This window comes from Triturus cristatus, chromosome 7, assembly GCF_964204655.1.
Source record: "Triturus cristatus chromosome 7, aTriCri1.1, whole genome shotgun sequence".
Taxonomy (NCBI): domain Eukaryota; kingdom Metazoa; phylum Chordata; class Amphibia; order Caudata; family Salamandridae; genus Triturus; species Triturus cristatus.
In genome coordinates, this window is record NC_140590.1 from 1,697,035,896 (window position 1) to 1,697,049,610 (window position 13,715).

Sequence of the window (13,715 nt, forward strand, 5' to 3'; positions counted from 1 at the left end):
AATTTTTATGCCCAGATTCTTCGCCCATGCTGTGGGGGAAGGGGCCTCTCCCAGTTCAGATGGTCACCATTCCGGGGTCCATAACTCCTTTGCCTTCCCATATAGAATAATCTTGGTCTTTGCGGAATTAAGTTGAAGAAAATTTCCCTCATCCATTCTGCTATGTTTATCATGCATTTAAGGAATTTGGACCTGGTTACTGCAGGGCTTTCTTCAATGGGGACTATCATCTGGGTATCGTCTGCATACGATATTCATTCGAACCCGGACTCGCGGATGATGGCGGCCAGGGGGGCCATGTATAGGTTGAACAAAGTAGGGCTCAAAACTGAGCCCTGAGGAACCCCCTTGTCAATAGTAGTGGTCTGGGAGCTAAAAGGCCCAAGCTGGACACATTGAGATCTTTCCACCAGAAAGTTCTGGAGCCATTTAAAGGCCCTGCCTCCGACACCAATCTCTCGCAGCCGAGCTAAAAGTATTCGATGGGAGATGGTGTCGAAGGCGGCAGACAAATCCAATAAGACCAGTATCACCGGGACGTCCCTTTCCAGGGACATCCTTATAGTGTCTGTTACCTCCAACAATGCAGCCTCGGTACTGTGTGAGACACGAAAACCCGACTGGGAAGCATCCAGTATATTATTCTGCTCTAGATATTGGTAGAGGTGCTGGTTGACCCAGGTCTCCATAATTTTCGCACAACAAGGCAGGAGAGAGATGGGTCAAAAATTCTGAAGGTTGCTAGGGTCAGCCAGTGCCTTATTCAAAAGGGGTTTTATACGTGCCTCCTTCCACTTACGCGGAACAGTGGAGGTTATTAGCGAGATATTACAGACAGATGTAAGAGACTCGGCAAGAGCTGAGGACAATACTGACATTACGGCGAGAGGCATTAAGTCTGATGGAGAGCCGGATTTGACTCTGGCTATTAGAGAGCACACTTCTTCCCTCGTTATATTAGGGATTAGTTCTAAAGAAGGCTTGCTCGGGGACTCCAAAGATGAAGATTTGTCATATAAACCCTCTTCGGGGTCAAAAGAGCTATAGATCTTGTCAATTTTATTTATAAAGTGACTACCTAAATCTTCACAGAGTTCCTGGGTGGGCGGGGGGAGAGGGTTATTAGCTCTGGGATTTGTAAACTCATAATGCGGGCACCCAGATGCATTCTCCTAGTGGAATTACAGCTGTTCAGATAAGCCCTATGAGCGCCTCGATAGAGCAATTCATCCTGTTTCAGCTTGGATCGTCTCCATCTTCTCTCCTTGGCCCTACAGATAGCTTTCTCCTTTCTGAGGTCGTCTGAATACCAAGGGGCGGGGGCTGCCCGAGTCTGGATGTTTACCCTCTTAAGAGGGGCTATAGTGTCTAGGGTTTTGGTTATGGCGGCTTCGAAGCGATCCAAAGCCGTGTCGCCATCATCGGCCTCATAGAAAATGGGAGAGATAAAAGCCCTGCTAAAGGAGTCCGATGTTACCTTTTTCCAGGGTCTACGGAGCTCCCTACGAGGGCGAGGGGGGCTAGAGAATTTTGTTAAGTGCTCTTACCTTATATATAACTTAATTGCTACTAAGGATTGCTTTTGCTTTTATAATTTTAGCGTTGCTATAATGATTGTCTTTACGATAGTCTTGTGCTTTATAGTCTTGACATATCGGCTGGGTTTAGCGCTGTTTGAGTTTTATAGCCTTGACATTGTAAGCGGCTGTGTTTTGCACGTACCGCTGGTATTTATTAGGTGCTCGAGTATTGCTGCCCAAAGCTGTGCGCCTCTTGGTGTCCGTGTCTGGCGGGCAGCGCGTCTCTTCCAGGTCCTTAGCCGATTGGGTTGCCGCGCAGTGGTGCTGGAGGTGCCGGGGAGCGAGGACGCGCGTCTCTATTGATGCACAGTTCTCTCTTTACTTTCAGCGAGTGGCCGGTAGCGCACATGCGCGGCAGCCATCTTTGCCCTGAATTCATTCATCAGGCTTAAGTGAACGCTGCAGCAGCGTTTTTCGTGCTCCTTGACCTTGTTTTTTGCTCCTTGACCCTGTTTGGTGAAAATCAGCTCGTTGTGCTCCCCAGGCGTCCTGCACTTATAACAAAGTGTTGGGGCTGTATAATCCTGCATAGGCTCTGCCTAGAGTGGCTTTTGGGCAAGCTTTTTCCTCCCTCCGCATCTTATGCTTTTTTACTTACATTCTTCTGGATTGTACAGAGCTTGCCTGGGGTTCTTTGCCACTCCCCCTGATTTCTATACTTATACATCTGTACCACGTAGGTTCTCCCCGAGCATTTCACAGACAGTCCTCCCGGGGTCTTCGAAGTCACTCTACCAGGGTGTCAATATGGCCGAGTATTACTATGAAGAGGACTACTACTACAAAAAGGAACCCTCTGGGTCTATGGAGCAGGACCTTGTAGAGGCCCTGGACGCAGGAGTCCAACATTCTGTTAATAAGGCTTTGGTGAAAGCCATAGAACTCCTTAAACGTCACCTGTGTACGTACGCCAAGCAACAAGGCTGGCTCCCCACCTTGGGCAATCACCCTAGGTCCGGAGGAATGGGGGTTAAGAACCCACACGCTACAGATTTCGCCAAAATTGCAAGGTCTATGGAGGAGCAGGAGTACTCCGCCCCCTCCAGTAAGCCGATTATTATGGAAATCACCCAGGATGATGACCAGGACACCTCCTGGGACCCCTCCACCAACCAAGAGGAGGCTCCTAGACCTGCCAAAAAAGCAAGGAAAGAAAGACACACAAACGAGTCTTCGGCTCCCAAGGTACTCAACTTTGAACCCTCTGAAATTGTGCACCCCAATTCTTCCGCCTGGCTGCCACCCCAGGAAGTGGCTGATTATGTCCAATCTCATCTTCGCCAATCCTTCGACAAAGATATACTGGCACGACTTCGGTCGGAATGCCCTAGACCTGATTTAGCAGGTAAGGTGGCTGAGACTCCAGAGGTTGATCTCTCCATGCTTACCTACCTCAAGAAGTTTTCGAAGGATCCCAAGAAGGGTCTTGATAGATCCTGGCAGTCATGTGAGGATAAATTACTGGACATGACTAAAATCCTCGAGTTAGGCTTCAGGGCCAAGGAATTCGGACTGGGGATTGATCCGGAAGAGCTCATCGGTTGGGCCCAAAGGGCAGTATGCCAGCTCGGCAATGCCAACTGTGCACTATCTTCGGAATGCCGTCGCTCTATTTTGTTGAAGTTAGATCCCAAATTGGCAGAACTCTCAATGTCTGAATCGGGCCCACTGGCCCAGGGCTTGCTTTTCAGGCAACCGTTCCTTAAGGAATTAACGAAGTTTATTGCCACCTTCAGTGGTCTGGACAAAGCCCATGGGTCCCTCAAACGGGCGTTCCACCCGGTTTTGGGCAGGGCCGGACTATTTTTGCCTCCAGAACAGAATTTCGGTAGTGGCAGAATATCTTCCGGGCTACAGCAACAAGGTGGTGGATTGGCACTCCCGCCACTTGCAGGACTTCAGCGACTGGATGCTACACCCCCAGGTGTTCCAGAACTTGGACGACCTTTGGGGTCCCTGTCAAATAGACCTGTTTGCATCCCGTCTCAACAGATAAGTTCCCAGGTTTTACAGCTGGCGTCCGGACCCGGAGGCTCTAGCCACGGATGCGTTCCTTCAAGAGTGGCCGACTTCCCTGTGCTTTGCCTTCCCTCCATTCATGATGATCCCCAGGGTTCTGGCGCGAGCCAGGCGTCATCGAGCAGAACTGATTTTAATCACTCCACTCTGGAGGGCACACGCATGGTTCTCGGTGGTTCTGGAGATGCTCTGTGCGGTTCCAATCCTCCTGCCACGATTACGGAATCTGTTGCTGGACCCTCTACAGACTCTTAATCCGTTATTAGAGTCTGGCCAACTTCCTCTGGTAGCTTGGTGGGTTTCAGGGACAGATGGAAATTCCTGGGCCTTTCAAAGGAAGCTGACAAATACATCAACAAAGCCTGGTTGGCCAACACTCACAAACGGCATGCTTCCACTTGGAGAAGATGGTGTGATTGGTGCTCTCACGGGATGTGGATCCCGCTACAGCACATGTCTCTCTAGCTGCCAGTTTTCTGGCTTGGACAGTGAACAACTTCCGATCGGCCATCTCCGCAGGGCATGTACCCGTGGATGTCAAACCACTTGGTGAACATCCGTTGGTGTGTAAACTGCTCAGAGGCGTTCGGATGGTTAAACCCCCTTGCCCAAAGTACTCGCAGCTATGGGACATTTCTGTTGTGCTGAAATTTCTGGAAACCTGGCCTTCTAACAAGTATCTTTCTCGAAAACAGTTATCTGCTAGGCTGACTATGTTGCTTTGTCTTGTCTCTTGCAAGAGAGTTTCAGATGTTAGAGCCCTGGATTTAGCGGGGCGTAGATTTTCCCCACAAGGGGTGTCATTCAATATCTCACGGAAGACTAAGTGTAATACCTCCTCAGTCTCTTATCCAACTTTTCCTAATAACCCGAAGTTGTGTGTTGTACAATGTGTCAAGGATTATGAAGTAAGTCCTGCCGAATTCCACACAGATATGCAGGGTCAATTATTGATTGCTCTTCAGAAACCCTTTCGCCCCGTGACTTCAGCCACCTTGTCACAATGGATGCGTTGGCTCATGAGCAAAGTGGGTATTGATGGTTCAAATTTTGGGGCCCATTCAGATCGAGGGGCGATGGCGTCCAAGGCTTTTTTAGCTGGCGACAGTTTGTCAGACATTATGAGTACGGCCGACTGGTCTACAGAGAGTACATTTAAAGCCTTTCATTATAAACCAATTGTTGATGTTGCTTCTGTAGTGGTGGCTAAGCTTTGAACAAGCATAATCGGAGCTTCCGGTTCTGACATAGAATAAAGAATTTGCTGACATTCGTGACAAGAATTTTCAATTCCATTAAGGACACGGAGGCGAGGATTATCCCACCCAAATGTTATGTTAACAATGTATACAATGTTTGCTAAATACCTAAAAGTATGTAATACTGTTGATATGTTTTTTGTTCCCACCCCTTGCTGTTTGCTATAAGGTTCACATTTCATGGAATGGTGTTACGGGTGTTATTTCTATTCTTTTCAGGTGCTGATAACAAGTAATGCCTGAAGAAACCTTTGAGGAAGCGAAGTTCTTCGTGTCTCCAGGATATTCGGTGGTCATTGGGCCGAGTCCCAGTTCAGTAAAGGAGCCCCGTTGGGCCTGAGGTTATCGTTCAGGAGAATGTTCCCAGGTTTCATTCTATTCTTCGAGCACAGGTGGTGCATGGACTTAACTGTTATATGATTTACAAAGAAAGAGGACACTGTGCCGATGTTGGGACCTTATATACTTGGTACTCTATGGTTGGTCATGTGATTTTGTTATTGTTTTTTTTTTATTTTCTGCTGTGAGCTTCTAGTAAAGAAATGAGAAGCATAATCCTCGCCTCCGTATACCTAGTAGAATTGAAAATTCTTGTCACGAATGTTAACACATTTTTAACTGTTCCTCACACTTGCAGCTGGATCTTTACCCTGAAAGGTACTAGCAGATTATTTGGGGGATTTCATTCAGAAGCCTCTTGTATCCTTTTCTGTCACAGCTCTCTGAAGTAAGTAGCCTTTAAGTTTTACTATGCTTTGAAATGTTACTGTTGAAATGTATCTAAAAGGGCATTTTTGCTAGTGGAATTCCGAAACAAATATGAAATCACCTCCTCACCCTGTAAAGTAGTATTTAAATCCTGTAAAGGTTTGACCAATATCTCAGTCCTATGCTGTTTACAAATGCACCATTAGTCAGTCCATTTGCCCCCATCTCCTTCGGGCTATGCCTGCCAGGTAATAGGTAAGCCTCGGCGAAGTTAAAAAAACTCCGCCAGACTACGCAGAGCTCCGCAAGTGGCGGAGTGTGTTAGATAAATGCCGTTCACAGTTATTTTCAGCGCTGGGTGATTGTCCGCACTGCTTCCTTTCTGCCGCTCCAGTAGATTTTTTACTTGAGCGGCAGCTTTCTCAATGCGAGCGGACCATTTCTCAACGCAAGCAGTCGCGAGCATTCGCAATGAGAAATCCGACCACCTGTGCTGAGAAATCTCGCTGGGAGGTTGATTTTCCACACTCACGCTCACCAACTTGATGTTGACGATCACGAACAAGGAAAAATCTCACTGGGAGGTGGAGTTTCCTCGCTCGCCAACTTGATGTTGACAAGCGCGAGCAAGGAAATAACTGCTCTCCGTGGAGCAGAGTTTTTCATAACTCCACGAGCTTCACATAACGCGGAGTGCGGAAAACCCTGCAAACTCTGCGAGCAGAGTGGAGGTCACCGCCCAGGCTTAGTAATAGGCTACCCCACCCCAAAGAGCAGAAGGATATTTTGCTTTACAGCTACTGCCATTCTTGAAATGCCCAGGTACTGAGTCAATGCCAAGAGATGATTATTTTGTCTAGATTCAAACAGGACAATCTGCTGGGAGTCCACTCTGCAGCTTTGTAGGTCTTATCTGCTGAGCAGCACATACACTGTCTGCTCCGGGATGTTCTGTCAGCTTACAGCTGGCATAGAGCCCCATCCATTGCATACAAGTGGGTGGCTTCATAGTTGCTTTAATTTTCTTGCTAATTAGCTTGTGGTGGCTTTACCTCCTCTTTGTGCATTTGTCCCCTCCCTGGAGCGTGGATGCTTTACTTGTGTACTTCTACCTGCTCCCTTTTTAGATGACTCATTTATCATTTTTGTTCAAGCACTATGAGAAAATGCATGCGTGTTCCAGCTATTTCCCCCCTATGTATTTCCCCCTCTGCCACGCTTTTGTTGCATGTATCTGCCCACCCCCTCTGTGACGCGTACGCCCTTCTGTGCTTCTTTCCTTGTGTTGCTTTCTTGCCCATGAGTTTCTCAACCCCATCTCCACTCCACATGACGCTCTCTCCCACCCATTTACTTTTCCCTTCACTCCTCATACCTCCCTACATTCCTCTTTTTCCGTTTCTTTTTCTCCCCTTTCCTCTTTTTTTGTTTTAGCCATGTGGCACAGCATCAGAGATGCTGTACAGCATGGCTAAAATCATTTGCAAATCCAGTTGGTCTTAAGGGCGAGGCCTGTTGGCTTTGCCAACACTTGTGTATTGCTTGTCATTAATGCACTCTGACTGAACTGGCCTTGCAAGATCTTTTTAAGTGCTGGGGCATTTAAAATGACATAGGGTACTACACCTGCCCATTTAAAGCAGTGGATTACTCCTCTGTGCACTGAAACAGAAATTTTTAACACTTCTCAGAAACGCCTGTATATTTCCTCAGGGGCTCCATCTAATGTCAGTCTAGCGCACAAGAATAGTGGGCTTGTGTGACCCTATGGGGACTCTCATCACACTATTCCTGGGGACAGATAATGCCCTGCCACGTCGAGGGCAGCAATGTAGGCGGTCCCCATGGAGGGGAGTGAGGTACAAGAGGGGAACCAAGGCTCAATAATCGGGTGTGAGAATCATGCCTTCAAAAAGACTGCGTCTCACATATTGGATCAAAGCATATTGGATCACATATTGGATCTCTCACTGGCTATGAATCTCACATTTGGGAACCTGTCTCGCTCGCGCCTTGAAGCAATGTCTCAATCACTGGCTCTGAATCTGACGACTTAAAGCACTGTCTCAATCACTGACTGTGAACCCCATACCCTGAAGCACTGTCTCGCTCACTGGTTGTGAACCCCACACCCTGAAGCACTGTCTCGCTCATTGGCTGTGACCCCCACACCTTGAAGGACTGTCTCACTCACTGGCTGTGAACACCACACCCATAAGTCCTGTCTCGCTCCCTGGCTGTGAACACCACACCCTGAAGCACTGTCTTACTCACTGGCTGTGAACACCACACCCTGAAGCACTGTCTCACTGGCTGTGATCCTCACAGCCTGAAGCACTGTGTCGCTCATTGGCTGTGAACCCCACACCTTGAAGGGCTGTCTCACTCACTGGCTGTGAACACCACACCCTGAAGCACTGTCTCACTCACCAGCTTTGAACACCACACCCTGAAGCACTGTCTTACTCACTGGCTCTGAACCCCACACCCTGAAGCACTGTCTCACTCACCAGCTGTGAACACCACACCCTGATGCACTGTCTCGCTCATTGGCTATGAACCCCACACCTTGAAGGGCTGTCTCACTCACTGGCTGTGAACACCACACCCTGAAGCACTGTCTCACTCACCAGCTTTGAACACCACACCCTGAAGCACTGTCTTACTCACTGGCTCTGAACCCCACACCCTGAAGCACTGTCTCAATCACCAGCTGTGAACACCACACCCTGATGCACTGTCTCGCTCATTGGCTATGAACCCCACACCTTGAAGGACTGTCTCACTCACTGGCTGTGAACACCACACCCTGAAGCACTGTCTCACTCACTGGCTATGAATCCCACACCCTGAAGCACTGTCTCACTCACCAGCTGTGAACACCACACCCTGAAGCACTGTCTCACTCACCAGCTGTGAACCCCACACCCTGAAGCACTGTCTCACTCACCAGCTGTGAACACCACACCCTGATGCACTGTCTCGCTCATTGGCTATGAACCCCACACCTTGAAGGACTGTCTCACTCACTGGCTGTGAACACCACACCCTGAAGCACTGTCTCACTCACTGGCTATGAATCCCACACCCTGAAGCACTGTCTCACTCACCAGCTGTGAACACCACACCCTGAAGCACTGTCTCACTCACCAGCTGTGAACACCACACCCTGAAGAACTGTCTCACTCACTGGCTCTGAACCCCACACCCTGAAACACTGGCTCACTCACTGGCTGTGAACACCACACCCTGAAGCACTGTCTCGCTCATTAGCTGTGAACCCCACACCTTGAAGGACTGTCTCACTCACTGGCTGTGAACACCACACCCTGAAGCACTGTCTCACTGGCTGTGATCCTCACAGCCTGAAGCACTGTGTCGCTCATTGGCTGTGAACCCCACACCTTGAAGGGCTGTCTCACTCACTGGCTGTGAACACCACACCCTGAAGCACTGTCTCACTCACCAGCTTTGAACACCACACCCTGAAGCACTGTCTTACTCACTGGCTCTGAACCCCACACCCTGAAGCACTGTCTCACTCACCAGCTGTGAACACCACACCCTGATGCACTGTCTCGCTCATTGGCTATGAACCCCACACCTTGAAGGGCTGTCTCACTCACTGGCTGTGAACACCACACCCTGAAGCACTGTCTCACTCACCAGCTTTGAACACCACACCCTGAAGCACTGTCTTACTCACTGGCTCTGAACCCCACACCCTGAAGCACTGTCTCAATCACCAGCTGTGAACACCACACCCTGATGCACTGTCTCGCTCATTGGCTATGAACCCCACACCTTGAAGGACTGTCTCACTCACTGGCTGTGAACACCACACCCTGAAGCACTGTCTCACTCACTGGCTATGAATCCCACACCCTGAAGCACTGTCTCACTCACCAGCTGTGAACACCACACCCTGAAGCACTGTCTCACTCACCAGCTGTGAACCCCACACCCTGAAGCACTGTCTCACTCACCAGCTGTGAACACCACACCCTGATGCACTGTCTCGCTCATTGGCTATGAACCCCACACCTTGAAGGACTGTCTCACTCACTGGCTGTGAACACCACACCCTGAAGCACTGTCTCACTCACTGGCTATGAATCCCACACCCTGAAGCACTGTCTCACTCACCAGCTGTGAACACCACACCCTGAAGCACTGTCTCACTCACCAGCTGTGAACACCACACCCTGAAGAACTGTCTCACTCACTGGCTCTGAACCCCACACCCTGAAACACTGGCTCACTCACTGGCTGTGAACACCACACCCTGAAGCACTGTCTCGCTCATTAGCTGTGAACCCCACACCTTGAAGGACTGTCTCACTCACTGGCTGTGAACACCACACCCTGAAGCACTGTCTCACTCACTGGCTCTGAACCCCACACCCTGAAGCACTGTCTCACTCACTGGCTGTGAATCCCACACCCTGAAGCACTGTCTCACTCACTCGCTGCAGACTCCACAACCTTTAGCCCTGTCTCGCTCACTGGCTGTGAACCCCATACCCTAAAGCACTATCTCGATCACGGGCTGGGAATGCAATGGTGTGAAGCCCTGTCTCACTCACTGGCTCTGGACCCCACACCCTGAAGCACTGTCTTGTTCACTGGCTCTGGACCCCACAACCTTAAACCCTGTCTCGCTCACTGGCTCTGGACCCCACGACCTTAAGCCCTGTCTCACTCACTGGCTGTGAACTCTACACCCTGAAGCACTGCTTTGCTAACTGGCCGAGAACCCCACACCCTTAAGCCCTGTCTCATTTATTATGGAGCGGCTTAGCTCCTGAAGTCCATCTCTCACTGAGTGTGACTTACATTTAACATATGCAGTTGAAAAGCATAAAAATACAATAATTTTTAACTGGACCACTGAGGTATAATGAGGGTAAATTTGAACTTGCAGCAATGATGCAGTGGAAAATGTACTACCTGTTTTATTCCAACAGATGAGTGAGAGGAGACCTCCCAAAGCCAAGCAGTTGTGTCCAGTAGCCTCTCCCGGCCTCATAGTGAAATAACATAACATAACATGGCCCACTGGTGCAGATATCACAAGTACATGGATTCTAATACACTTGACAATAAAAGGCTGTGTCGGCATCGAAAGGATTGTAACACAGTTGGTTTTGCAGTGTATTTCACATCTGCACATGCGCACTCAGGCACTTGCCTCGTGTCAGTCATATCACACGCGCCCATTACTTACCATATTCTTCCACCGTGAAGGTAGCGCTGGTCATACCAGGTCCAACATCGATGCTGTAGGTGCCCAGAGCTGCTTCCAAAGACAAGGGGAAGGAGAGATCAGTGATGCCTTGATGGGGGGCCACGTTCACCCACTGCACTATCTTGTTACCTCTGGGATCCTGGGGGAAACGGGACATGATGCATGAGATTAATCCCAGGAGGCCTATGTGGCACATGTGTCATACATACTCCCACCAGGTAAGTTACATGAAACCTGTGTAACACATATAAACCAGCTCTAGAAGACCACATACATCACCATCCAGTGCACCATGCAAAGGACGGTATCAACCAAGCAGTATAGAGTGTCAACAAGAAAGCATCTAGGTAACACAGATGGTCCAGTCAGAAAGAACTGCACAGGTCAGAGGCTGAGAAGAGGGAGCATCATTTCCTATGGCATTTGTAACAAGGTAGGCAGGATATGAATCATGGTTTTAACAGGGTAATTCATCCGCAAAAGTCTAAGTCAGGCCCGAGATTTAACCCTATTCTGTGCGTTCATCCAGAGTTGTTTCATGAACCTATCTAAGGCCCTTCGGAATCAAAAGTCTATTCTATTGAATTGTTATTTTCCATGAGTTGAGGTTGTGAGAAGCTGGCCTGGTATATGCTGTCCACTAATTATAGTGGGCACCTTGTACCAGTCCAAACAACCCCTTATTGATGATAGGTTAAAGACAACCTTTATTGAAAGCTATCCTAGTGGTAGCTATGGAGAGCAGCCTTCAGGCTAAGTCTTGATGGAATGTAAAGCAGCTTGTTTTACCAGTCTATAATCTCCTAAATGGCTAAATGAAAGACAAGCACACCAGGTATATGTATAAAATATATGTATTTATTTCTAAACACACCCTCCTAGTCTCTTTATGAGGCTAGAGGTCAAAACACATAAGTTACACTTCAAATCTGACAATAAAATAGCACAAATACACGTCAGGCCCTAGGGGCGAGCCAAACCATATACTAAAATAGTGGTATTAGAACCACGACTTAACTAGACACAAGGCCTAAAGCCTGTAGAATCGCTGGGACCCCAAGGAACCATGTGCAGTGTGAGAACACAGCCGCGAGGTCGCGTTTAGATTAATAAAGTTTAGGGACACTTAGAAACGAGTCAGGACCAAACCGTTTGGGACTCAGGAAGTTCTAGGGTCGATACCCACGGGAGCACCAGAATACTCATGTTACCTCACCCAGGGAAGCCGGGTGCATAGGTGTCAAATGGTGTCGGGTTGCGTCATCGTTTTCAATGGGAGCTGGCAAAGAAGTGCTGCTGCCGGGAAGATGAGAAGTGTCCGAAGAGATCCAAGCCTGGAACGAAGTCGAGAAGAACCTGAAAGCAGAGGGGACAGAGTCTGGGTCACTTGCCAGTGACCAGGAAGACGATAGGCAGATGCCCACCGATGTCGGGTGTTTCAGGTGGAGAAGGTGAAGCTTGACTCTTCAGCCACGAGGACCAGGAGGCGTCGAGGACAACCAGGAGCTGGATTCCAGCTGTCCCACGAAGGATGTTGAGTGCTGCAGCATCATGCCCGGATTGGACACAACAAGCCTTGGCAACAGCAACCCACGCAGAAAGGAGAAAGATGCTTCGGTGAAGAACAGTAAGGTCTGTGGGACTCACCACTTGGTTGGGAGTCAGGGCACATCTGGAGCAACTAGAGAAGCCCAAGGAAAATCAAAGTTGCCTTCTCAGGGACCCATCAGTCGACGGACCAGGGATTGTGAAGGAGCCTTGAGAGGAAACACAAAATGGCGGCCCACGGGTCACTCGAGGTGACTTGGCCAACAATCTTCGGTGGATTCTCTGCTCGAGGTGGGGGCTACAAGTAATCCTAAGCACGACTTCAAGAGACGTCAAGAAGTCAATGCATTTGCAAATGTGCACTGTGACCAGGAGTTCCGGTTCCACGCTACTCACGAGGGCTGTGGGTCTGAGTCTTTTTTAATAGAAGAAGGAGTATGCATCAGTAATCATGACACTTGGCACTGCCTGGTGCAGAATGGCCTAATTATCCCCCATGTCCCCAGCCAACCATGGCATACAGGACAATTTACTTTTTGGTCCTGAAAGTGCAGATTTCAGAATCCCACAACCAGGTTTTTGTACAGAAGGTGCCAATACAATGTATGCCTAACAGGCCCAGTGTCTCCTGATTCTCTGAGGCTTTTGTGGACAGCCCCAGGACACAAAGGCTGCTCTTCAGGCTCATGGGGTGAACTTTGATGTCCCAAAGGGTTTATGTTTTTTCTGGTCTGGGGCTGAACCCAGTGATTGAGGTAAATTGAAGGGATTGTCATCACTCGTTATGCCTCCTGTTGACATGATTTCTGTTTTAGCTCCATGTAGACAAACTTTTCCTCATCCAGAATCCCTAGGTAAGGCATTCAGGGATGCTGGTTGTGTTGCTGATCATCCTTTTGCCAGAGGGAGATGCATATTAAATTGGTTGTTTAAACTCAGTCACACATACCATACTATAATTGTGCAATAGCTATGCCCAGGAATGTGATCAGGCTGCATATAAAAATGTGTAGGACATATTCATAAGGATCAAAGACACTGTACATGTCAAACAAGAGGGAGGCCTCTCTCTCTTTCAGAGACCCAAGGCTAAGCACCCTCTGTAGAATGATGGCCCTAGGTGCTCAAGTGAAACTGAGTTCCAGAAGAAAGTATGTTATGCTGAAGGATGCACAGCATAAGTCCACTTTGAAATAATTAGTTTGCGATTGAACATGTAGATATAATTTATAGTCTAGCCATTCTGTCTGGTAAGCGCTATACGAACAAGACATTTATGTGCCTTGCAAGTAAAGGATTTCACATAGCAGCTCAATAAGACTCACTAGCAATTCAACAAGTTGGGTGAAAAGC

The 13,715-nt window shown here is 48.6% G+C and overlaps 1 protein-coding gene across 4 annotated transcripts in view; it reads right to left on the reverse strand.

Annotated features, from left to right (window-relative positions):
* LOC146812806 (alpha-2-macroglobulin-like protein 1) overlaps positions 1–13,715 on the reverse strand; it is a 468,691-nt gene that overhangs the window by 386,347 nt on the left and 68,629 nt on the right. For all 4 annotated transcript variants that reach the window (XM_085619916.1, XM_085619915.1, XM_085619914.1 and 1 more), the window contains exon 6: positions 10,794–10,953. In XM_085619916.1, coding sequence (XP_085476042.1) covers positions 10,794–10,953 — 160 coding nt within the window. The remainder of the gene's footprint in view (positions 1–10,793; positions 10,954–13,715) is intronic.